The sequence below is a fragment of the Macaca thibetana genome, chromosome 17 (assembly GCF_024542745.1).
Source record: "Macaca thibetana thibetana isolate TM-01 chromosome 17, ASM2454274v1, whole genome shotgun sequence".
Classification (NCBI taxonomy): Eukaryota; Metazoa; Chordata; class Mammalia; order Primates; family Cercopithecidae; genus Macaca; species Macaca thibetana.
The window spans coordinates 79,044,908-79,071,803 of record NC_065594.1 but is presented as its reverse complement, the minus strand read 5'-3'; the positions used below and the strand labels follow the sequence as shown (position 1 = coordinate 79,071,803).

General features: G+C 43.9%; 1 protein-coding gene and 1 pseudogene across 2 annotated transcripts in view; one reads left to right on the top strand and one right to left on the bottom strand.

Moving 5' to 3' along the window:
- UBAC2 (UBA domain containing 2) overlaps positions 1-26,896 on the bottom strand; it is an 885,094-nt gene that overhangs the window by 161,057 nt on the left and 697,141 nt on the right. Inside the window, exon 2 of one of the 2 annotated variants that reach the window (XM_050765994.1) lies at positions 25,422-25,485. The exons of the other annotated variant lie outside the window; for it this stretch is intronic. Within the exon in view, the coding sequence (XP_050621951.1) occupies positions 25,422-25,452 (31 nt within the window). The 5' untranslated portion in view covers positions 25,453-25,485. The remainder of the gene's footprint in view (positions 1-25,421; positions 25,486-26,896) is intronic. 2 annotated transcript variants of the gene reach the window in all.
- On the top strand, positions 10,586-11,075 carry LOC126940225 (histone H2A.Z-like; annotated as a pseudogene).

Genomic DNA, 26,896 nt, shown 5'->3' with positions numbered 1-26,896 from the left:
GAGGCTGTTAGGGAATCCAAGGAAGAAAGGAGGATGTTCAAACCAGCAGGGTGGAGGTGGAGATGAAGAGGGGGGTCGGAACTGGGATATGTTGTGAAGGTGCTGCAGACAGGATATGCTGACTGACTGGGTGTATGGGCAGATAGAGAAGTCAGGAATAAAACTGAGTTTTGTTCTGGGCCACTGGAAGAACTGCTGGCAGTTGCTGAGATGGCTCTGACTAAGTTCCGGACATGCTGTCTTTCCCACCTACAAGATCCGGGCCCATCTAGCAAAATGCTCCCCCAAGCCTTCACCTGCCAGGTCTCTCTCCTCTCTACCAGTGCCACTCAAAATAACCAGCCTGCAAAGTGCTACCCGCTCACACTGGGGTCAGAGCTTGTGCCAAATGTGAATCAACACACTGCCTCCTTCAGGGATGACGTCCTGCTATGAAAACACATCATTTAAACACATCATTTAAACATCATTTAAAACACATGCTCTGCTCAAATGTCACCACCTTATCCTTTGTCCCGCTTTTTTCATAGCACTTAACAGTGGATTTAATAGTGATTCATCAACTCTATGATTCAAACTGATACACCATTATTTTTATGGCCACTAAAAAATAAACACTGCCAAATATAATTCTAAGACATCATCAATTATAAGGCGCGTTCCAACTTTAGAATCATTAAAATGTGGGAACAAATGCATTTTAGAATCAAGGAAATATATTGCTTGGTCTATTGTCCATTCCCCCACCTTCAGTCTCCACTAGAACACAAGCTTATTTAGGGCAGCAGCTTTGTCTGGTACATTCCCTGTTGCAGCATCCCTCATGCCTCTAACAGGACCTGGCACGTAAAGGCAGTCAAGAGTGTTTGTTAAACAAAAGGGGAGTGATGTGAAGCAGGTGCTCAAATACTGGCGGGAGCAACCCAAGTGTCCACTGGCAGATGAATGGATAAACAGGTAAACAAAATGTGGCACACACATATAAGGGTGATCAATTCAGTCTTAAAAAGGAAGGAAACTGGCACATGCAACAACATGCATGAACCTTGAGGACACTATGCTGTATGAAATAAGCCAGTCACAAAAAGATAAATATTATATGATTCCACTTATTTGCAGTACCTAGAGTAGTAAAATTCACAGAGGCAGAAAGTAGAAAAGTGGTTGCCAGAGGAAGGGTACAGCGGAGGGGAGGAAGGGGGAAATGGGAAGTTGTTTAATGGGTACAGAGTTTCAGTTCTGCAAGATGAGAAGAGTTACAGACATCGGTTGCACAATATGAACGTACTTAATACTACTGTACTAGACACAAAAATAGTTAGGATTGTACATTTTATATTATGTACATTTTACCACAATTAAAAATTAAAACTAAATATAAGCAAATACTTACTGAACTAATAACTGACCCTGTTTATACAACCATTTTAATTCTGTCCAGGACCAAACAAACCCCTAAAAATACAGATCTGATAATTACCATTAAGTATTCCTCTCAAGATGAGCAGAAGTCAGATCTCAAAAACCTATATGGAAAGCAATAATACACAAATATCCAAAAACTTGCACATCACAGGATAAGTATACAGTATCATTATACACAATAAGATTCACTCATCAACTCAAGATTTGTACTTTACGTAAAAATTTTAACTCAAAAAAAACCTTTAAATAATTCTTAAACTCTGGTTAATAACAATGCACATTTAAGTGTTTAGAGAAAATGTGACTATAATCTACTTTGAAATGCATTTTAAAAAATAATACGGCACTGATCAAATAAATAGAGGGATTGATATTTGCTAAAGCAAACATACTAAAATGTTAATTGTAGAATCTAGGTGATGGGTATATGGGTGTTCAGTGTACCACTCTTTCTACTTTGTGGCATGTTTGAAATTTTGCATAATTAAAACATTGGGTGGGGGGTACACAGAGAATCATAGAATCTGAGAGCTGAGAAAGGACTTCAATGAAGCAAAAATTAATAGAACTGAAATGAGACATAGATAAATCCACAAATATAATTGGAGAATTCAGCACTCTTCTCACTGTAATGGATAGTACAAGTAAACAGAAAATCACTGTTATGGACTGAACGTGACCCCCTCAAATTGGTATGTTGAAGCTCTATGTTGACTGTGTTTGGAGAGAGGCCCTTTAAAGAGGGAATTAAGGTTAAGTGAGGTCATAAGGATAGACTGAGCCCTAATTCAATGTGACATGTCTTTGTAAGAAAAAGGAGAGACCCAGGGATGCTCCCACACACAAAGGGAAGACCATGTGATGACACAGCTAGAAGGCAGCAGGCTCCTGCAAGGCCCCAGGAGAAACCAAACTTGCCAAGACCCTAAGCTTGGACTTCTAGCTTCTGAGTCTGTGAGAAAATTAATTTCTGTTCTTTAAGCCACCCAGTCTGTGGTATTTTGTTACGGCAGCCCAAGCTGACTAGTAAAATCAGTAAGGATATACAAGACCTGAAAAACATTATCAACCAACTTGGCCTGATTGACATTCATAGAACACTCCACCCAACAACAGCAAGTTACACATTTGTTCAAGTGCAGATGGAGCATTCACCAAAATAGACTATATTCTGGGCATAAAAGATTCCTCAAAAAATTTAAAGGAATTAAAATCATACAAAGCATGTTCCTTGGCCACAAAAAAAAAATTAGAAACCAACAACAGAAAGATGGACAATCCCCCAAATATGTGAAAACTCAACAACACATTTCTAAACAATATCTGGGTCAAAGAGAAAGTCACAAAGGAAATTAGACTATATTTAAAACAGAATTAAAAACTGAAGCACAACCAAGCAAAATTTGTGGACTGTAGCTAAAGCAATGCTTAGAGAGGAAAGTGTAGCATAAAAATGCTTATATTAGGAAGAAAAAAGGTCTCAAATAATGGTATAGGTTACAATCTTTAAAAAAAAAAAAGAGCAAATTAAAATCTAAGCAAGCAGATGTAAAAAAATAATTAAGAGTAGAAATCAATGAAATGGAAAAATCAAACTATAATAGAGACAAATCAATGAAACTCAAAGCTGCTTATCTGAGATCAATAAAACTGATACACTTCCAGCAGAAATGATCAGGACAAAAAGAGAGAAGACACAATTATCAATATCAGGAATAAAGAGGGGGCATCACTACTGATCCCAGAGACATTAAAAGGACAGTAAGAAGTTGCACAACAACGTGAATGTACTTAATGTCACTGAACTGTGACTTAAAAATAGTTAAAATAGTAAGTTTTATATTATGCATTTCTTATCACTACTAAAATTTATCACAACTAAATTTTTTTTGAAAGGGAATGTTACGAAATACTTTATACCCATAAATTTAACAACTTAGATGAAACAGGCAAACTCCTTGGAAGACACAATCTACCAAAGCTCATTCAAGAAGAAATAGATAATTTAAACAGTCCTATAAATATTATGAAATTGAATTTATAGTTAAAAGACTTCCAACAAAGAAAACTCCAAGCCTGATGGCTTCAGAGGAGAATTCTACCAAGCATTTAAATACCAATTCTACACAAACTCTTTTACAACACAGAAAAATAGGGAACGCTTTCCAACTCACATTATGAAGCAATGATACACTGTTAGCAAAACCAGGTAAAGACATTAAAAGGCAAAAATTAGACCAATATACTTTATTAACATATTAACAGATGCAAAATTCTCAACAAAACATCAGTAAATCAAACCTAGCATTATATAAAAACAATACATCATGACCAAATAAAGCTTATCCTGGGAATGCGAAACAAATCAATGTAATTTACCATATCAACAAGTTAAAGTATACTATGAAACCATTCTCATCCTGCCCAATTACTGCTTATTCTATGAAACCAATTTGTCATCAACTCATAAGGCTAAACTGACCACTTACTGCTATTTGTTAACAATGGGCTATCCCTTTGATCTAACCTCTACTATTAATTACTAATATAACCAACTAGTAACTACTAATACCAACCAACATTTATTAAGCCCTTAGGAAGTGGAGGCATTAGCATGACACTTTACGTGTGCTACTTTGCTCCTGCCACTCCACTACAGGGCCTATGTGCCTGTTACTCTCTCTACCCAAAATGTTCTTCCCATGTCCAGCTTATCCTCATCATTCAGTCCTCATTTCAAACAGCACCTCCCCAGAGTGGACTTCAATCGTGATTTTTTGCTTTTGAGTGCGTCATCCTGGTTAATTTACTCTGTGGCATTCTTTACTACTTGAAATTCTTTGTTTGCTTCTTTGTCTGTCTCCTTCATCAGAAGGTAAACTCTATGAAGATAGGGTCCTAGCTGTCTTGCTCACTGCCCATATCCCCATAGCCAGAATGCCACCACTTAGCACACAGTTGCCTTTCAGTAACTATGTGGTGAATGAATGAATTACATGGTTTAATCCTCAAAATAACCCTATGAGGTAGACATTACTCTTCTCAGATTTATACAGAAGACAAAACTGTGACTCGGAGATTATATTACCTATCCATGACAACAAAATGTCTTAGCCGGGGTTCCCCTGAGAGTAAAAGGTGAGGCAAAGGCTTACAGGCAGGTACTTTATTTTAGGATATGATCCCAGGGAGCAGTGGTGAAGGACACAGGGAGGGAAACAGAGGAAGAGTCCAAAGAAGGGCACTGTCAAGTAGGCGATCGCCATGAGTGACAGATGTTTCTGACAGATGCTGGAATCTGCAGGACTTTCTAAGAAGCCTGGTGAATGTGTCTCAACTACCATCACAGGTGGAACAGGGCAGCATTTTTATCCATCAGCTTCCATCCTCAATGGTCTAGGGTGGCCACAGAAAAGAAGCTCCACAGGAGGAACAGAGAAATAAGAACAACAAACCAGCTTACACACCAAATGGGACTCTGTAGAAACAGAATAAAAGGTGAGGCAGAGTACACTGAAACAGTGCGCAAGAAGAGGCTAGTGAGCAGCAGAACCAGAATTCAAGCTCTGATAATCCGGACCGCAAGCACAACTGACTACACTGCATTGCCATATAGTGCCACGGTTCAAAGAAATGTTCACCTTTACAGTGGATTTCAAGTAAAAGACATACACAATCACAAACGGCACTAACAGAAATCAAAGTGGTGCCCTGTGTAACAAAAGTAAATGTAATTGTGAACGAAATATAAAGACTGCAGTCGGTGGAGGTTGCAACACAGATCCAAGAAATCCATTTCTAGAAATTTAGCCCAAAGTAATTATCATAAATGAGCACAAAGATTTTGCTACAAAAATGTTCATCGCAGCACTGTTTATAATAGTGAAAAGACTAGAAACAATATGAATATCCAATTGGGAAATGGGTAAATTATGTTCTATCCATAAAAATGGAATAATATTCAACATTAAGAAACAGGTTGTAGAAAAATATTTCACACCTTGGAAAGATGTTCCTAAATAGTAAGTGCAAAATGTTCTAGGGGTATTACTATACAAAAATAATATATCAATACTTTTTTTAGAAGCATCTACGAAAATATTAACAGTGATAATCTCTGGCCTGTTCATGGAGATCTTAATTTTTTACAAAAAAAAAAATCTATTTTGACAATTAGAAAAAATAATTTGTAACTAGTTACTAATTCAAGAAAAAGATCCATATGGTGAATCCTTACACATTGAGATGGGGCAAGTCACTAGCAATCTTCGGCCTCTCTATGAGCAGAGCCAGGAAGTGGTTCACACATACAGAACCCAAGCAGAGATCAAACAGAAGGTTAAGAAAAAGTCACTTCTCTGCAGGAGATCCTTCCACCTTTGAAAATAGGGATGCTACAAATTTTGAGAATAACAGACAATGCATTAACCTAAAAGTAAAAATGCAAAATACCTCTCTGGCAAAGATAATATAAAAATACATAGTTTAAGATTTCCTTTCGGGTCTGATTTCTTTTTGGTTTGACCAAAGTACACAGTCATTTCTTTGAGGCAATAAATACTAATCAGGCTTGGATGACTATGTATTATCCTAAAATAAATATTACAGTATATGTGGAGTATTTTATGCCAGGCACTGTGCTAATAAAAGCACTTTACATGTAATACCATCTCAGTGATTATAATAGCCCTAAAGCAGGAATTAATTATCAGCATTCTGTAGGTGAAGAAATAAACTAAGAATGGGTAAATAACCCACTAAAGGTTACGGTTAGTTAGTAGAGGGGCCGGGATTTGAACTTGGTTCTGCCTGACTATAAAGAAACCATTTCTTTTTAATATATAAGAAGGAAGTACAATAACTTTATATGATTACTATTTTAATACTTAAGATATATCTTTTTGGTTCCTCAAAAAGTCAAGCATAGAATTATGACATGACCTAGCAATTACACTCTGAGGCATATACCCAAGAAAACTGAAAACACAGTGTTTTTCCACAAAAACCTACATACAAATGTTCATAGTAGCATTATCATGGTAAGACAAAAAGTGGATACAAACCAATGTCCATCAACAAATGAACAAAATGTATATCCATACAATAGAATATTATTCAGCCATAAAAGGAATGGATCTTGACACATGCTACAACATGGATGAACCTCAAAAACAATATGCTAAGTGAAAAAAAGCCAGTCACACAAAGTTACATACTGTATGATTCCACTTATATGAAATGTCCAGAATTTTAAAATCCATACGGACTGAAAGCAGATTAGTGTTTGCCAGGGGCAGTTGGGAGAAGGTAGTGGGGCATGACTGCTTTATACAGGGATGTCTAATCTTTTGGCTTCCCTGGGCCACACTGGAAAAGAAGAACTATCTAGGGCCACACATAAAGTACACTAACACTAACAATAGTTGATAAGCTTAAAAAAATTGATAAAATCTCAGAATGTTTTAAGAAAGTTCACAAATTTGTGTTGGGCTGCATTCAAAGCTGTCGTGGGCCACATATGGCCCATGGGCTGCAGGGTGACAAGCTTGGCTTAATGGGTACTCTGTTTCTTTCTGGCGTGATAAAATGTTCTGCAATTAAATTGTGGTTGGTGTTAAATGTACAACAATGTAAATGTAGTGGAAGTCAATAAGTGAACATTTTTAAACAGTTAAAACAGCAAATTTTACCTGAATAAAATATGTATCTTTTGGTTACTGGAGACACTAACCACAGGCCTTGCAAAGTTTTGTCCTGTGGGCTGTTACAGAAGCATTCTAGCTGAAGACAGACAGGTAGGGGAGCAACCCAGAAACTGCCTGCCTCCACAAGTCACGCATGTAAAAATACAGACATCAAAAAGCCCTGTAGGGTTCACACCCTTGAGAGGAGGGGCCGCCATATCCTACCACAACATTGGTTTTTCTATGTCTGACTACTTAACTATTTGGCAAATTTCTCAGGGTTCTCACAAGTATGGGGTGACTTGATGTCTCATAAAGTAATTTTCTTATAAAGTTTTTCATCAGAAAGGAGCTAAACCAAAACTAAGGGCAGAAATCCACAAAAGCACAGTAAACCCACGCCTTGCAAGAGACATGTTCCACTTCCACTATGATTTATTCCTCAAGTCTCTGGACTTCCTAGAAGAAAACTTAATGAAACTTAGATTCAGTGACCACATTAAGGAGGAATGAGTGCCTCCTGGTGATCATCTCAACAAAGACTGCCCAGGGATCAAAATGTTCCAGGTTTATTTTTGTTACACCCATTTCCCTACAGTGTTTAGAAGTAAAACACTGGAAGCCATCAATCAGCTCCTGTCCCTAATGCATTGGGGAAAATTCAATGACACTGGACACCTGCTACACTGACCACTCCTCATGCAGGTCCCCAAACAACTGGGCAGAGTGCCTGGCTCAGGCCGGCAGTCAATAAACACTTGTTATCAAAGCAATAGTTATACAGTTTATCTGGAAAATAAGCCGGAGAAAGTGCTAAGAAGTTTCCAGGAAAAAAAAAAAAAAAGGTCAGGAAAGAGAAGAACTTACCCTCTATATACAAAAAATGTGCTCCACATCTAAAATACTTACACAATGTGAATTAAAGGGGAGGAAAGAGTGAGCTGCAAAATTTTAAAAGGAAGTCCTAAAACAGCACCAAACACAGAGGCCTGCATGCCAGAGAAAAGTGTATCAAATCTGCAAGTCAGCAAAGGCACTGGGCACCTAAATGTTCATTTTGGTCCCACCGCTGTGGTGGCCACCAGTTGGGTTTATACTTCTTAGGGAGATTTTATACAGACATTAATACTTTCATTAAATGTAAAAAGCAGCAATTACTAAAAGTACTAATTAGACAAGAAATATAATGAAATAATTTTAAAAGCCAATAGAAGTTTAAAAAATTATGACTGTAACACACAAATATAGGATAAATCAGTTAACAGTTGGAATAACTCTTAAAAAGTAAATCAGGAAGCTTACAGAAAGTTCTGGACCATGTGATAAACTGTAAGAAAGAAGAAATAATACTTCTCAAGGGGGGAAATGTGTGGTTAGTGGCAAGAAAATGTGTTGTAAATTCAAGTGCCTACAGAGGCCAGGCAGACAGTGAAATGGGGGAGTCGATGGCAAGAAGGTGGGCGAGAGCTGGGCGGATGCTGCCACATAACAACTCGCACTGAGGCTGCCAGATCATCCGCCTCAGGACATCACAGACACCTGAACTTAGGTCTGAAATAAGCCAATTTTAAAGTGCTGGCAAGTAACTCTCCTCTCCAACCCGCCCCCCACAACCTCTACAGAGACCAAAGGAAACGCCTGGGGCCTGGAGAAGCACCGCCGGGTGGGCATCCGTCAGCGCAGCTGAGACACCAGAGGGCTGCATGCCGGGGCGTGTGCGGTAACAGCTGGCCCCAAGCCGGGGTGCCTCCCTGTGTTCAAGGACCCAAGGAGTCGGAGTCAACCAAACAGGGTGACAAGCAAGGATGCCCGAGCTACAAAGATGGCGCTGGAACGTCCCCAGGCCACACAAGAGGGTCTGCCCCCGCAGTTTCAGCGTAGCCTACGTGAGTCTGGGTTGGAGAAAGGGCAAGCAGAACACACGCCTGCACGGCGGAGGAACCCAAGTCTTGTTTTAAAGCTTTGATGAGCCATGGGACCTCTCCCTGGGAGAAAAGCGTAAGAGATCCGAGCAGAAAAATCCTTGCAAGTTTGGGCTTCTGAGTGGCCCTTCAGCACCTAATGGGTGGGGGGACTGATACTGAGCAACGGCCTAGCTGAAGCGGGGAACAAGCCCCATTGAAACCCCAAACACTAAAATTAATTCGAAAAAGAGGAAAGAGGCTGGGTGCGGTGGCTCACGCCTGTAATCCCAACACTTTGGGAGGCCGAGGCGGGCAGATCACCTGAGGTCAGGAGTTCGAGACCAGCCTGGCCAACATGGTGAAATGCCGTCTCTACAAAAATTAGCCGGGCGTGGTGGCAGGCACCTGTAATCCCAGCTACTAAGGAGGCCGAGGCATGAGAATCACTTGAACCCGGGAGACGGAGGTTGCAGTGAGCCAAGATCGCGCCATTGCACTCCAGCCTGGGGGACAAGAGCAAGACTTTGTCTCAAAAGAAAGAAAAAGAAAAAAAAAGAAAAAGGAAAGAGGAAAACAGTCCAGCAAAAACAATGAAACCAAGAAGACCGCCAGGTAAAATTCCAGTCTAAGACAGCAGACAGGACACCTGTCCACATTCCCACCATTCCAAAGTTGTTTCAAAATAAAAGAACCCTCAAAATACCAGAGAAATGTGTCCTTTCAACTGAGTCCAGAGAAAGAATCAACAATTACCAAGATCTGGGGAAGAATACAAGCAATCCTCAGGAGAATTGAGGGCATTTCTCAAACTGCAGGCATTACCACTACAGCACCACAGTTTCTGCCTGCCCTGATCCTGTTATTTAATATTTTTCTTTAAATCACCTTACTGTGATTTACATAAATATTTTAAAGGAAATTTGGTATCACTACAGTAAATGGAAAACAAGTGTCGCTTTCTCATTAGTAGGTGGTAACTATAAAAATAAACACACTAGGCCAGGCACGGTGACTCACACCTGTAATCCCAGCACTTTGGGAGGCCAAGGTGGGCGGATCACCTGAGGTCAGGAGTTCGAGACCAGCCTGGCCAAAATGGTGAAAACCTGTCTCTACTAAAAATACAAAAATTAACCAGGTGTGGTGGTGGGCACCTATAATGCCAGCTACTACTTGGGAGGCTGAGGCATCAGAATCCTTGAACCAGGGAGGCAGAGGTTGCAGTGAGCCAAGATTGCACCACTGCACTCCATCTGGGGTGTCAGAGTGAGACTGTGTCGCAAACACGCAAACACATACACACACACACAAATACAGGTTGGTACAAAAGTAATTGCCATTTTACTTTTAATGGCAAAAACCGCAATTACTTTTGCACCAGCATGTAACAAAACAAAGTTATTAAAGTCTAATATTACCTCCTGCTCTTATTGTTACAATGGGAAAATAGCCATTATTAGAGAGGTCTTTCAGACTAGCACCAAACCAAGATTTTCTATTTGATCCAATCAGGAATAGTAAGAACTGAAAAGGGCAGTTTGAATCACGGTGCAACGAATGAGTAGGCGGTGGGATCTCACCGTGGGTCTGATTAGCCCTTTCTCTGCCTTGCTTGAGCTTCAGCAGAATTCGAAATGGCTGGCAGTAAGGCTGGGAAGGACTCTGGAACGGCCAAGACAAAGGCGGTTTCCTGCTCGCAGAGAGCCAGCTTGCAGTTCCCAGTCGGCCATATTCATCGACACCTGAAATCTAGGACGACCAGTCACAGACGTGTGGGCACGACTGCCGCTGTGTACAGCACAGCCATCCTGAAGTACCTCACCGCAGAGGGACTTGAACTGGCAGGAAATGCATCAAAAGACTTAAAGGTAAAGTGTATATTACCCCTCGTCACTTGCAACTTGCTATTCGTGCAGATGAAGAATTGGATTCTCTCATCAAGGGTACAATTGCTGGTGGTGGTGTCATTCCACACATCCACAAATCTCTGATTGGGAAGAAAGGACAACAGAAGACTAATGGATGCCTGGATTCCGTGTTATCTCAGGACTCTTAAATACTAGAACAGCTGTCCAGTGTTGGTGATTCCAGTGGACTGTATTTCTGTGAAAAACACAATTTTGTCTTTTTGTGATTCTATTTGAGCAAGTTGGAAGTTTAATTAGCTTTCCAACCAACAAAATTTCTGCATTTGAGTCTTAACCATATTTAAGTGTTAGTGTGGCTTCAAAGAAGCTATTGATTCTGAAGTAGTGGGTTTTGATTGAGTGGACTGTTTTTAAAACTATTTGGATTTTAATTGTGATGCAGAAGTTATAGTAACAAACATTTGGTTTTGTACAGACATTATTTCCACTGTGGTGGATAAGCTCAATAAAAATCATATCTCAAAAAAAAAAAAAAAGAACTGAAAAGGGAGTCATGACTTGACTTTTATTTCAATGGTGTTTACTGTTGGGCCCACACCCTGTCTAAAATCATCTCCAGTGGTGCAAATGCCACCGAGCAAGCATGACACTGGGGCCTCAAACCCGTCCCCAAACCCACTGTCTACAAACAGCCTTTCCCCCACCATTCCAGGTTGGAAAAGAAGTTTATTTATTCCCCCAAAATAAAATCCTAGAAATTCTCCAAAAAGGGTGGGGTGGGGGGCAATCTGCTTAAGGAGAACATTAAGGGGGTTGGAGGTCTGCAAAAAAATAGAAGAGAGCTTGGGGTAACTTCAAACTTCCAAACCAGATCACAGCACAGGTGACGGGGAATGGAAAAGGAGGGTAATAAGAAGGGCAGCTTCACTCAGGAGTAGAAGCCACAGAAAGCACTGAGCTCCGCTTTGACGACTGCAGGGGGTTCTCACATTCCTGCCTCCCCCCACCACTACCTACTCCCCACCTCTGCACCCTATATACAAACCAGCCTACTCATATGCCTTGCATACTAAAACAGAACCTAGAGTCAGCCCTGCCATTTGAAGTTTGAGCCTCTTGCTGGAAAAGGCTGCACCCACAAACAAAGAGGAAACCCACACTAGGTAATTAGGAATCCAGTCATTCAGGACCGCACAAGAATGGCCAAGCAAGATTCAGAAGTTCACTACCTGTGTCCTTACATGAAAAAAATGTACTCCAGGAGGGATTCCAGGAAAAAACAAACAAACAAACAAAGATGCCAAGGCAAAAAATAATGCAAGATTCAAGAAACAACAGGGCAGGTTTTCTGACCTAGGTTCTAACCCTGGCTCTACAATAAATACACAATCAGGCCAGGGGCAGTGGCTCACGCCTGTAATCCCAGCACTTTGAGAGGATGAGGCAGGCAGATCACTTGAGGTTGAGACTTCAAGGCCAACACACGGTGAAACCCCATCTCTAGTAAAAATACAAAAATTAGCCAGGTATGGTGGTGCACACCTGTAATCCCAGCTACTAGAAGGCTGAGACAGGAGAATCGCTTGAACCTGAGAGGCAGAGCTTGCAGTGAGCTGAGATCATGCCACTACACTCCAGCCTGGACGACAAAGCAAGACTCTGTCTACAATAAAATAAAATATTCTTATCCTTTGACTCTATAATTCAACATTTATGATTATTTTCTTAAAATGAAGTTAAAGATGCAATCAATAACTTAGTTACAAAGATGTTCTAAGTGTTTCTAAGTGAGAAAATACTGCAAAAAAACTTATTTTAGTATGATAAAATGTTACAATTGACCAGGTGCAGTGACTCATGCCTGTAATCCCAGCACTTTGGGGGGCCGAGTCAGGCGGATCACCTGAGGTCAGGAGTTCAAGACCAGCCTGGTCAACATGGTAAAACCCTGTCTCTACAAAAATACAAAAATTAGCACGGCATGATGGCAGGTGCCTGTAATCCCAACTACTCAGGAGGCTGAGGCAGGAGAATCACTTGAACCCGGGAGGCGGCAGTTGCAGTGAGCTGAGATCATGCCATCGCACTCCAGGCTGGACAACAAAGCAAGACCCTGTCTCAGAAAAAAAAAAAAAAAGTTATGGACAGGGCGTGGTGGCTGGTGCCTGTAATCCTAGCAATTTGGGAGGCCAAGGAAGGCAGATCACCTGAGGTCAGGAGTTCGAGACCAGCCTGGCCCACATGGTGAAACCCCATCTTAAATTTAAAAAAAAAAAAAAAATTGAAAAAAAAAGTTATAATCATTCAAACTCATGTTTTTTCATATCTGAGATGCTGGAAGAACATCGAATGTGTATCTGAATGCCGTTTCTGTATAAAACCAAATGTATAGGTGTATGGATGTGTGTATATACATGTGTCAGGAAAAAAAAGAATGCATAGATAAGCACATACACAGAAAAAGTCTAAAAGAATGAGCACTAGACAACCAACAACGGTGATGTGGGTGTGGGAGTCATTATGTGGGAGTAGTCTTTTCTACACTACATACAATATTTGTATAATTTTTGAACTTTTTCAACATGTTTCAGTTTTGTAATAAGGCAAAACAAAGATAATGGTAAAAGTTGGCTTAAAGATTACTTAATGACATGGAGTGAATTCATTCAAAAAGAGTAAATGAAAAAAGCAGAATATGAAACTGTAGATAGGCTGACTTTTCCTTTAAAAATGTGTATTTACATGCACACATAAAGGAGAAAAAAAATTATACAACAACAATACAGAAATAATGATCAAATCTGGGCAGTACAATGAAATGCAAATTTATGTTTGTTCCCTGTATTTTATTTCCCCCAATAAATCTTAGAAACAGAGTTAATAAAGTCAAACAGATTTCTCTGTTGCAGGGCTGCAAAGGGTCTTTGAAGTGTCAATCTGCATTGTCAATGTCAAAAAACAGTATGGCCAACAACATACCCAACCTAACTTGGCTACAGAACCCTTTCCAAAGATGAGTGTCATGCTCTTCCCATTGTATCATGTCCACCGAAGGGACTAAATTCTGGGAAATGACTGAAAACAATGGCAATGTAACTTAGAAAGCCTTAGGGAAAAATCTGGGGGGAAGATCATGATTTAAATAAGGATTACTTTATAATTCTCACTTATACTCACAATTTAAATGAGGGTTAAAACTTCAGGAGCTCCTCATAGTATCATTTCACAAAGCACACTTCAAAAATGCTAAATTATTGATGAGATATGCTTTAGCAAGTTTCACTTATTAAAATGCTATAAAAATGCCAATTTTAAAATTTCTTGATGTAAGATAGGTTCCACCTACATTACTAAAACTGATATTGAGACAGATTGAGAATGGAAAAAGTTGGAAAAGATGACTTAATAAGGGAAGAGAAAAACAGAGGATACACAAAAACAACTGTAGAGCACTAACTGCTACAAAAGATCCTAATTAGGACATATAACATATTTACCAAAGGTAAACTGGATCTTGGTTCTGATGTGGGGAGAGGGAGACTGGTGCACTGGCAGCCAGGAGAAGGAGCATGGTAGAGCCCAGGAAAGCAGCTGCCATGGTCCCAAGGGGAGGAGGGAAAAGCACATTGCCAGGACACAATGATGCAGTTTCCAATGACTGAGACTCAAGCTCTACACTAACCTGAGCTACTATTTACATCACTCGCCTAAGACGATTCCAGTGGTTGGGAGACACACGGAGATAAACTTCTTTAAGGCTGAGAAGCACTAGTGAGCAACACAGAATAGGGAGCCAGATCATCTGGGTTCAAATCCTAGTCCTGCTCCTCAGTAGGAAAGTTACTTAAATGTCTGTGCCTCAGTTTCCTCAGCTGCAATTGGGGAGGATAACTGTCTACCTCGCAGGGCTGTTCTGAGAATTAAGTGAGTCAATATATGTAAGCTGCTTAGAACAGTGCCTAGCACATAGTATTTTATCAGTAAAACCAAAAATAACTCACACTTACTAGTCACTGATTGAAAAGGTGTAAGAACTATGTAGACATTTAGCAGCCTTGTTTAAATAATGATTCTGTTTCCCAGATGTTTGTCCTAAGGCTTAACAAGTCATATTGCCATTGCCATTTTCTACTAAAGGGACTAAATTTTCACTGTATGATACAGTAGAAAGTACAGGCTTTGGAAGCAAGCAAATTGGAGTCAAATCTCAGCTCTTCCACATACTACTAGCTATGCGGTCTTGGAAAAATTATTTTCTGAGCCTGAAAAGACTCGTTTGTGGAGGGGAAAAATAACAATACCTATCCTCATAGGGCTACTGTGAAAACGAACTGTAATAACTTAAGAAAAGCAATCTTTTCTCCCTTAAATTGCTGGTGGAGTTGAAATTGGTACTACCCTTTGGGATTGGAATTTGGCCGTATGTACTTATGTACTAAAAGTTATACGAGAATACACTTTATTCAACCTTCTTTCACTTCTACGAGTATCTGAAAGTTAAGATGCTCTCAGCATTACTACAATAAAATAAAATGAAATAAAAAGGGGAGAAACAACCTAATTCTGCAAGCACAGCATCCGAGGGGAACGCTTATGACAAAGGGAAAAAGCGGGGCCCGGCATGGTGGCTCACGCCTATAATCCCAGCACCTTGGGAGGCCGAGGTGGGTGGATCACCTGAGGTCAAGAGTTCAAGACCAGCCTAGTCAACAAGGTGAAACCTTGTCTCTACTAAAAATACAAAAATAGGTCAGGCGTGGTGGCTCATGCCTGTAATTCGAGCACTTTAGGAGCCCAAGGCGGGCGGATCACCTGAGGTCGGGAGTTCGAGACCAATGGAGAAATCCCATCTCTACTAAAAACACAAAATTAGCCGGGCGTGATGGCACATGCCTGTAATCCCAGCTACTCGGGAGCCTGAGGCAGGAGAATCGCTTGAACCTGGGAGGCGGAGGTTGCAGCAAGCTGAGATCGCACCACTGCACTCCAGCCTGGGCAACAGGAGTGAAACTCCGTCTCAAAGAAAAAGAAAAAAGTGGAGCGCATACATGGTCATTATGATTACATTTTAAAAGACTCTGTTGGGTGGAATAGAAGCAAGTAAGAAAATAGTATTGAGATAAATTTATTTTTACCTATTTATTTAGATACTAATTTTTGTACTGGAAAAACAGCAGAAACACCAAAATATCAATAAATGCCATTTTATTTCTTCCTAGTGCTTTCCTGCACTGCACTGAACTCCTTTCCTGCATCACAGAATTGTCTCTGATGAACATGTACTCATTTTATAACAAACTCAGTTATTTTAAAACAAGAACATAAGTGTAGAGAAAAAGAAAAGATGAAGAAATTAAATTAAACGCTAAGACTGGATTTTCTCTATTTTCCAAACTTCCTATAGTGTGGTTAATGTTACTTTTATGACAAAAAGAAACATCTTTTAAAGCATCCTCTCTTAAGCTTGTCCCTCCATAGTTAATGCCTAGTTTTCCTTTTTAGCTAAATTTTGTTTGTTTGTTTGTTTGAGACAGAGTCTCGCACCCAGGCTGAGGTGCGATCTCAGCTCACTGCAACCTCCACCTCCCGGGTTCAAGCGATTTGCCCTGCCTAAGCCTCCCGAGCAGCTGGGATTACAGGAGCCAACCACCACGCCTGGCTAATTTTGTATTTTTAGTAGAGATGGGGTTTCAACATGTTGGCCAGGCTGGTCTTAAACTCCTGGCCTCAAGTGATCCACACGCCTTAGCCTCCCAAAGTGCTGGGATTACAGGTGTGAGCCACTGTGCCCGGCTGCTAAAATTTATGAAGAGTATATTCCTCGGAAGTTTCAATAATACAGTTCCCAAAATCTTAAGACAGGTGGGGAAGAGTGTATCCCCAAGAGTAAATGAGCTGTTCAGGTTTGGGCAACCCAGGCCTGGTTACAGCAGAAAAGTATAAACGCTAAAGCCTGCCTTAAAGAAGAGAGTCAAACAGTTCCTGGCCCACAAAACAGAAAAGCAACCAAAACAAGATGATAAAACAGGAGTTTCCACTAAGGTACCAAAAGAGAAGGGCTGCTGCCACCAAAGGGAGGCTCCATATGCAGAACTTTCCAAGAGTGACTGCAAGGCAGTCCCCTGAGTCCCACAGTCCTCTCAGCCAGGTCAGGGCTACAGACAGTGGAATGTGAGGGTTCCCTCCCATGAAGACAGGACAGGAGGCGGGGGCTTTGTGAAGTGAACCCTTGAGTGCCTGTGAGTACAGCCACACTTTCATACCAAGCTGAGGTCGTGGTTCAATGGCCTATTTCATGCACTAAATCTGTGACCAGCAAGGATACAGTGGATCTCCAACCCGGGAAATCTAGAGAGCCGGGGAAGCTGTGCTGAGCACTGGGACCCATGTGCACCACCAGGGCAAGGAGCACGCAGTACCAGCCAGGCTGTGCGTGAGAGTCAGCAGAGGGTCTTCTTGGGTTCAAACAACAGTGCCCCCAAGCAGGCCAAAAGAACTCCAGCAGGAGGAAACTCTAGGGGGATCTAAGTTCCTAGGCGCTGAGGAGTCACCAAAATAAACTGGCCAGAATAAATCGACCAAAATAAAGATGCAAACCCCCAGGTCAAGGAGGCAGCAGGGATAGAAGTCAGGAGTCTCTGAAGAGCCCACTGAAGCTCCTGCAGGACACAGGGTCGGCTTTAACCACGTGTGAGGCTCAGGGAGCCATAGAAGAACAATCTGAGCGCCTCACCACTCCTTCCTCCTCCTATTCCACTCAATCCAGAGCCTAGTGAAGTCAGACACAAGAAATCTGAGGGACAGAGAGGAGCCGAACGCACCAGAAGCCTGTCACACTGCTTTTTCTGACAGAGATGGTTGCCAACTACAAGTCTTAACTGGGAAAAAAAAAAGGGGGGGAAAGTCTTATCTTTGAATGAAGATTGAAGTGTTGATTAACATATTGAACTGGACACTTTTAATTTTTAAATAGAGCCTACATTTCAAGACTTCTATCACCTAAGATCATCACCACTTAAACGCACATGTGGCCTTTTACTTCCTATTGAATCCTGAGAACCTAGGAGACCGGCTGGCCCACAGGAGTGCTCAGGAAGTATCTGCTGAATCAGTGAATGAAAGCATAAAAGGTAAGTCACAAGGCCTGATAGCTTTTCAGAAAAGCAAACAGTTCCCCAACTGAGTGTATTTTAAAGAGACTGTGAAGGCCAGGCATGGTGACTCACGCCTGTAATCCCAACACTTTGGGAGGCAGAGGCAGGCAGATCACCTGAGGTCAGGAGTTCGAGGCCAGCCTGACCAACATGAAACCCCATCTCTACCAAAAATACAAAATTAGCCAGGTGTATTGGTGCATGCCTGTAATCCCAGCTACTTGGGGGGCTGAGGCATGAGAATCGCTCAAACCCAGGAGGTGGAGGCTGCAGTGAGCCAAGATCACGCCATTGCACTCCAGCCTGGGCAACAAGAGCGAAACTCCATCTCAAAAAAAAAAAAAAAAAAAAAAAAAAGAGACAGTGAGAGGCAAAAATAAAGATTTATTTGGATCATCTCCCACACTGAATGCATACTTAAGAAACAATGTCAGTAGGAACATGGTTTGCTCCTTCATGAGAACACAAAAAAAAGGAGTCAACGTTGGTGTCCAATTCAGCAGTATGCAGGGGACAGGGTATTCAGGTTCCAAAGGCAGGATCCTAAGCTGGAACGAAGGTGGAGAGTGCAGGCCTCGAATAACCCTACCAGTCCTGAGGGCTCACCCAGCTCTACAGTGAGACAAATGTCCACACCATGGGCTGATACCAGTGGACCTTAGGCTCATCAAACTTCTCTAACTGCATCTGACCCAAGGCTCCTTACCAAATGTTTTGGATCAAATAAGAGTTTCACTCAGAGCAGCTCAGTGGTACAGCGGAGCAGAACAGGGCCCCGCCATCGAAGAGTAGCAGACTAATGGCACAAGGTTAAAAAGTGAAGGGAAGTGAGAAGAGGGAAAAAATAAGGGAAGATCACCTTTCAAGAGCTGGAAAGAAGGTGGTCAGCAGTTGGGAAGGCACACGCTAGAGTTGTTGGATGGGTTGTACTTTTGTATTTTTAAGAATAGACTCAGAAGAAGGATCCAGTTAATACTACTTACACCTGAGTAGTTACTATGGCAAAATTCTAGCAGCTCCACACACATTAACTTTTCTGATCCTCCTACCCATCAAGAAAGCATCTGAAGTACAGGCAGTCTCACTTCCAGGCCTGTGTGCTACATCTCTATACTATGCCCTCTCACCAAATAAGGATGCATCCCCCCAGGTCAACGCAGCAGCAGGCAGAGGCTCCCAACTCAGGGAGGGGGTGCCACTAAGGCACCCGCTGGAGAAAGCATCAGCTGTAACCACATGCCAGGCTCATTCCTGCAGGAGAGAAAATGAAGGTAAAGAAGCAGGAGTAGTGCTAGAAAAGACAGGAAAGAGCTCAGAATCGGTGGCGGGTGGGCCTCAGGAGGAGGCTGCTTCATTCTTCTGGATGGGAGGAAAGGAACAAAGCTGAGTGTGGACAGAAACAAGTCAGGGAGAGGGAGCAGGAAGTAGAAGGAGCACCCAGGTGATGGCCCCAATTTTTTGGATGGGTGAAGAGTGAGATGGGGGGGTGAAGAGATGGGGAGAGACTGAGAACAGCCTTGAGCCAGGGACAAAATGGAGGTAGCATAAGGAGATGACTGAATCCCAGAAACTTAGCTGAGAATTGAATACCAGAAACTTAGCTGAGAAACGGTGCCAAGGGCCCAGACTTGACTCCATAAATCAATACGAAGTTAGGGTCTTACTCAATGAGCACCGCAGAACAGATGTGCCAGGTCTCTGAGAGTCTGGATGAGACCATAGCTCTGGTAATGAACTACAGGTTCCAGACTAGATATGAAGAAAGAGATGCCACAAATGGGCTGATACACTGGAGACAAGGAGGGATCAGAGGCTGGCAAGCAGAGAAACAGTGGCAAGCAGAGCCAGGGAAGCAGCTGTGGGATGAGCACTTCCGTGGAAGAGGGCACATCCATCCACTGGACTAGGGGAGGAGACACAGCTTCGCCTACAGAAGCCCCCAGCCTGCCTACTTTCTGCCTCCCCTTTCTCTATGCATCCCTTACATACTGGAATGGCCTGAAGATCTGTCCTCAGCTTCCAACTGTCCCCCCACCTCTGGAGTCCTCACTCACACCCACAACCTAACTCTCACCTACTCATGTCCAATCCAATCCAGCTCTGGATTTCTTTCCCCAGGTGTCCCGAGTACCTCTGACTGGACTCTGCAAACCCCTCAACACTGCACAGGTCCAAAGCTAAACTCATCTTCCCCCGAAAGGAGCTCCTGCTTCTCTACATTCCCTCTGTAGTGACTGGGAACTTTATCTATCCATCCAGCTGCCCAAGAGGTAAAGCAGAGTCAACTTCAACTCCTCCCTCTCCCCAGATCCAATCTGCTTTATTGACACAACCTACCAGAATACACATCTTTAGCATCCTTCTATCTTCTCTCATCAGCCCATCAGACTCCGTTCTCTCAGCCCTGCCTATGGTTTCCCTCCTGCCTCCATCTCAATCTGTTTGTCCACTAAAATGTCCTAGGGTCGGGGGGACGAGGAGGCTTTAAAAATACACATTTCTTAAAACAAAAAATAACAGGTTTCTGACACTCACGCTAACTCTTCTGAATCTCACCCTCTGGGGAGGAGAACCAGGAAGGTGTGCATTCAGAAAACACCGTGATTGATTTTTGTTTGCAGCTGGTACAGGAGCAGCATTTGAGAACCACTGCTCCATGACCAAAAGTAACCCCTCCTCTTCCCTCCCACAGCAATGAGAAGTACACCTGCCCTGGGCCCCAGATCCTCACCTCCTCACAACTCAGGTCTATCACTCATTCTTGTCTGTATCTTCACCCACACCCTTCCCACTGGGTTTTTCCCAACACCTTTTAAACATGCTAAGCCTCCTCTCCACTTAAAGAAACTCCCCCAGCCTGGCGCAGTGGTTCACGTCTATAGTCCCAACACTTTGGGAGGCCGAGGCAGGCGGATCACGAGATCAGGAGATCGAGACCAACCTGGCCAACATGATGAAACCCCATCTCTGCTAAAAATACAAAAATTAGCCAGGTGTGGTATCGCACACCTGTAGTGCCTGCTACTTGGGAGGCTGAGGCAGAAGAATCGCTTGAACCCAGGATGCAGAGGTTGGAGTGAGCCGAGATCACACCACTGCACTCCAGCCTGGTGACAGAGCAAGACTCCATCGCAAAAAAAAAAAAAAAAAAAAAAAAGGAAACTCCCCCTTACACCTGCGGCCACCTCTGACCACAACTCACTCTCTTGATTCTCAAAACTGAGATCCTGGAAGCACTTTCCAAGCTCACTGTCTCCCATTTACATCCCACTCATTTCTCAGCTAATTATAATCTGAATTCTCTCCCCAACTATTCTGGAAAGGTTCTGGGGGGCCTCTTTCTTTCCCACAGGTCGCACTTCAGGCCTGTTTTGAAAATCTCTGCAGCGTGTAATGCTATCAGCCACTCTTCCCTGAAATTCTCTCCTCCCGGGTGTCCCCCTACTTCCTTGGCCTTTCCTCAGTTTTCTTCCCTGGCACCTACTCTTCTCCCTCTTTAAAGTTTAAAATGTTCACAAGTTCTGTCCCTAGTTCTTGTCTCACCTTCCACTGTTCCCTGAAAGACTTCACCACACACCTCTTAGGAACTGCTCACTCCAGCCATAACCACCCCTAATTCATTCCCTCCTGCCTCTTTGCCAAGCCCTGTCCAGTCTCTGTCCCTCCCAGAGGCCTTCTCCACACTATGATGCCTGCCAAACTCTGAAAAGTCAGTCCAAATATTGCTACATTGGGAAGTCTTCCTTAACTGTGCCTCCCCACAACCAGCCCACCCCCTGCAATAAACCCACAGCACCGAGCACAGACGTTCTTTTCAAAAAAGTTTTGCCCCAATAGACACTGAACTCCTTGAGAGTGGGAACTATATCTGGAAAATATTAGGCATGCAATTAATGTTGGCTGAGTCCATCATTACACAGTGAACATACTGTGAGGTAAACAGGAGCTTATTAATAAATGCAGTAAATGATACACATATTACTCAACATAGAGCTGAATGACAGCACTGGTCTATAAGTAAGGAATCTAAAATAAGTCATGATCACTAATCCTACGCAGTGTTAGGGCCGGGCGCGGTGGCTCAAGCCTGTAATCCCAGCACTTTGGGAGGCCGAGACGGGCAGATCACGAGGTCAGGAGATCAAGACCATCCTGGCTAACACAGTGAAACCCCGTCTCTACTAAAAAATACAAAAAACTAGCCGGGCGAGGTAGCCGGCGCCTGTAGTCCCAGCTACTCGGGAGGCTGAGGCAGGAGAATGGCGTGAACCCGGGAGGCGGAGCTTGCAGTGAGCTGAGATCCGGCCACTGCACTCCAGCCTGGGCCACAGAGCGAGACTCCGCCAAAAAAAAAAAAAAAAAAAAAAAAATCCTACGCAGCGTTACCCGGTCATAATTACGTGACTGGGCAGACAGCAATACAGTTTCAAGCACTTGAAACAGCCACAGCAGGGTGTTTTCAACTGTATTGCTGTCCCCTTTCTTCAAAATGAAGAGTTTTCAACAAACTCTCATATGGCTGGCTCCTTCACACCATCTGGGCCTCAGCTCAGCGTCACCTTCCCAGCTACCCTCCATGATCATGCGTGCTAAAGTGGTCCTCCACCATAACTTCGGTGTTTGCAGTTACCCTTTCATTGTCTTCATGTCACTTGTCACTATGTGAATCACACTGACCTGTTTGATGCTGGTCTCCTTTATCCTGCTTATTACTTTATCCTCTGTATATCAACAATGTGTGGCTGATATGGGTACTCAACAGACACTTGTTGAATGGCTGAGAGAGAAAGGCAAGTTTAACACTAAATCACTATTATCTACTAACCACAAAACGTTAGAAACATGCAGGTGGCAGGAAATGTCAGGGATTTCTCCCTGGAAAGGGACTGTTATTCACCACCCATGGGGGTGGGGATAGGCACACGTGTCATCCTTCTTTCAGATTCTTACTCAGGATCAGAATTTTGATTTGCTAAAGGGTCCCTCAACTTATCTAAAGGAAATCATGGGCAGTGGCTCACGTCTGTAATCCCAGCACTTTGGGAGGTCGAGGAGGGAGGATCACTTGAGGTCAGGAGTTCAAGACCAGCCTGGTCAACACGGCAAAACCCCGTCTCTACTAAAAATACAAAAATAGTCAGGTGTGATGGTGGGCACCTGTAATCCCAGCTACTTTGGAGGCTGAGGGGGAAGAATCGCTTGAACCCGGGAGGTGGAGGTTGCAGTGAGCCGAGATCTGCCACTGCACTCCAGCCTGGGTGACAGAGTGAGACTCCATCTCAATAAATAAATAAATAAAACGAAGGAAATCACTTCCCCCTCAGTGGGTAGCTTCTCCAGAGAAAAATGTTAAAGCTGACACACAGCCTTTTCTAATGACCAGTCCTGGAAAACTGTGCCCAAGCTCCGTCAGCACCATAAGCACTGAGACCAGGACCTGCTCATTGCTGCATTCCCAGCACCTAGCCCAGTTCATTGCCCAGAGGAGATGCCCAAAATGTTTGTAAAACGAGCATGTAAGACACAGCCTTCTGAGGAACGGCCATCCCAACAACTCTTACACTGCAGAGGCACTTAATTTTAGAAACAGGCCAAGACAGCTGCAGAGGGGCTCTGGGCCTAGGTCTCTCCCTGGGCAACAGTTTGATTCCTAGAATTCAACACTCACCACCATGCGCCATAGATAATAAAATATTATCTTCCCCACAGTCGCCCTGTATCAAATTTGAATACACTTGGCCAATATAATCTCATGGCTAATACAGTACAGCAACCAATAACAGATTTCTCTTGCCCTTCAAATTTTTTCTATGTACTTTGGCTAGCAAGAATAGATCTAAATGCTAAAGAACAACAGAAATTGAATAATTCTACCATTAATTTCATAACCACCAGTACCTGGCTCACTGTATGATCCCAGGAAAACCACACCGCCTTCTTGAGCTGTCAGCTTCAGCAACAGTCATAACGCTCTTTATCTACAGGGTAGTTTGGGGAAGATTAGTTTTGTTTTGTTTTTTGAGACGGAGTTTCACTCTTGTTGCCCAGGTTGGAGTGCAATGGCGCAATCTTGGCCCACTGCAACCTCCGCCTCCCGAGTTCAAGCAATTCTCCTGTCTCAGCCTCCCGAGTAGCTGGGACTACAGGCATGCACCACCACACCCCGCTAATGTTGTATTTTTAGCAGAGATAGGGTTTCTCCATGCTAGTCAGGCTGGTCTCGAACTCCTGACCTCAGGTGATCTGCCTGCCTTGGCCTCCCAAAGTGCTGGGATTACAAGCATGAGCCACCAAGCCAGGCTGGGGAAGATTAGTTAGTAGTTGTAACATACTCTGGGACCAATGCATGAAAGATGCCATAAATCAAATTAATTATGAAACAAAAGGAATCATAAATACTGAAACCACTTCAAAACCTGAGAAATTGAGAAGTGAGGAAGATTTAAAATCATGCCTGTGGCTCTGATACTAACTTACTGTCAGACTATAAGACAAGACACGTATTCTCAGAAGATTCATGACATTCCCAACAGATCTTTAATATTTGGAAATGTCAGATGTTTCTGTCCTCCAGCAGCATTAACTTCACATGGAGTATGAACAGTGACAAGCAATTGCAAAATTAGAGCAGTTCTCCGTTGCTGTACCCGTGCCTAACTGTTAACACGCAGTCTACCGTACGCAAAGTCAATTCCACACACTCAGTGAGAAAAGCCGTTCAACTGGCTGTAAAAACACTTCTCCGCCCCCTACCTGCTGACCACCGCTAACACGCCAAGAAAACAGCAACATCCAGCAGCACAGCTGCGCTCCCTCGCCACAACTTCCTAACTTCCCTCCACTTGAAAGCACTCTCATCAGTGTTTGTTTGTCTAAAAACTCTTCTTGGAGACTGGAGAAGAAACACATCCAAGTGAAACTGAGAGGTCAGCTTCTAAAGCGGAGGCTGAACTTTGCCAAGTGGGGGCGGGGGGAGTCAATTCGGTCCCCCAGGAGCCTAAATGAATGGGGCAAGGTGAGGGGGACCGCCCCTTCCTTCAGCGCGGCACACGCGCCGCAAAGGGCCTGGGGCCGGCCCACGAGAACACCAGGGCACCTGCCCACTTGCAGCGGCCCCAAGAGACTCCTGGGCATCGCACCTGGGGACGCCAGGTGGGGTCCGGGCGGGCAGCGGGGCTTTGTTCCCATTAGCCCCTCCAGGCCGAAATGGAGACGGTTTCCGCTGACCCCCCCAAGACCAGGAACTAGCAGGGTTCGGACGCCAGTCTGGAGGGTCGGCCCCACCACCTCCGGCAAACCCGAGGGTCCCCGCTGCCCCAGCCTCCTCAATGAGGTGCCCAGGGTGGCGTGTAGGGGGCAGCCAGAATGGCGGAGGCCGGTACTCACAGAGCCCACTGGAGCCGGTGCTGGTGAACATGGTCCCGCCGGGCTCGGAGCCCCCGAGGGGGCCGGGGGAGGGGAAGCTGAGGTGGGAGCCCCGGCGACCGCGCAGGCGCACTCCCGGCGGAGCGACGAATCCAGCTCCGCGAGGCCACTCGCCGCGGATGAATGGCGCATGCGCAGCCAGGGGCGTGTGCCCCCTGGGTCAGCACCCTCCTTCCTGCCGGGGAAGGGAAGTGCGTCCGTAGGGGAGGGCCCATCTCTCCAGGTTGAAACGATGGCGGTCAGAGCCGCCTGAGGCAAAAACGGGTGGCACTGGGGCAGCGGAGGCGTAGCTCCCGGGAGCCTCACACTTGGGCTCAGTGCCGCCTCACCTCTAGTGGATCCGCGATGGCCGCGGATTCCTCTGGATTGCCGGCGCTGGGCAGGAACGCCATCTCTAATCTCTCCCGAGACTGGACGCCCGGCGCCTTCCCCGCGCGTTGTGTCTTTCCGGGCGGTCCCTCGAAGCTGGCTACCCCGCGGGCTGTTGACTGCAGTGGGATCTGGTCACTCAGATGCGGATGGAGGGGTACGGGAGCCGGAGAGGTGGAACAGGTCCCTCCGGGTGCGGAGAGCTGGGCCGTCCAGCGCCTCTTTGTTCCCTCGTGGGTCCCGCGCGGAATCCCCACCACCGGAGCCGAGTGTCGTGGCCCCAGGAGTCAGCACCCTGCCCTCCCCGCCGTGGTGGCTGGTGTCTGGGGGTCCCCGGCGCGGCGAGCCCGGCGGAGCGACCCAGCACTTGTGCCCTGGCGAGCTTCCCGGCGAGCGTCCGTACTCAGACCATTTAAATTTTTTCCCCTAGAAGAATGAAGTTACTCAGCCAAAGTCACGGTTTTTAAATGAGTGTGAGCATGAAAGCATATTATGCAGTCGTTTTAAAAAGTTTTTTTTTAAGTTGATCTCGTAAAAGTAGAGTAAAAGAGTGATTCTTGTACAGAGGAGAGTTAGTGGGGAGGGAGGATGGGGAGAGGCTGGTCAACAGGCGCAAAGTTACAGTTAGGAGGAATACGTTTTAGTGTTCTCTTGCACATTTGGATGACTATACTCAACAATGATGTTAACTTCAAAATAGTTAGAAGAGAGGATTTTGAATGTTCTCACCACAAAGAAATGACAAGTGTTTCGGTGATGGATGTGCTAATTACGCTGATTAGATCGTTGCACAATGTGTTTATGTATGGAAACATCACACTGTACCCCAGAAATACATACAATTATGTAAGAATGTATATTATGGGGAAATTGACCACACTACCCAGCTAAATGAAAGGGATGGGCTATGGAGTACTTTAAAAAAAAAAAAAAAAAAAAAAGCTTTTTCAGTGCTCATAAGTGCCAGCCAGTGTGCTAAATCTGAGATTCGTAGGTCAACAGTCCCTACCCTCAAAGAGAGGTTCCAGTGGGCCAAAATGTTAACATTGATTATTTTTAGAAGGCAA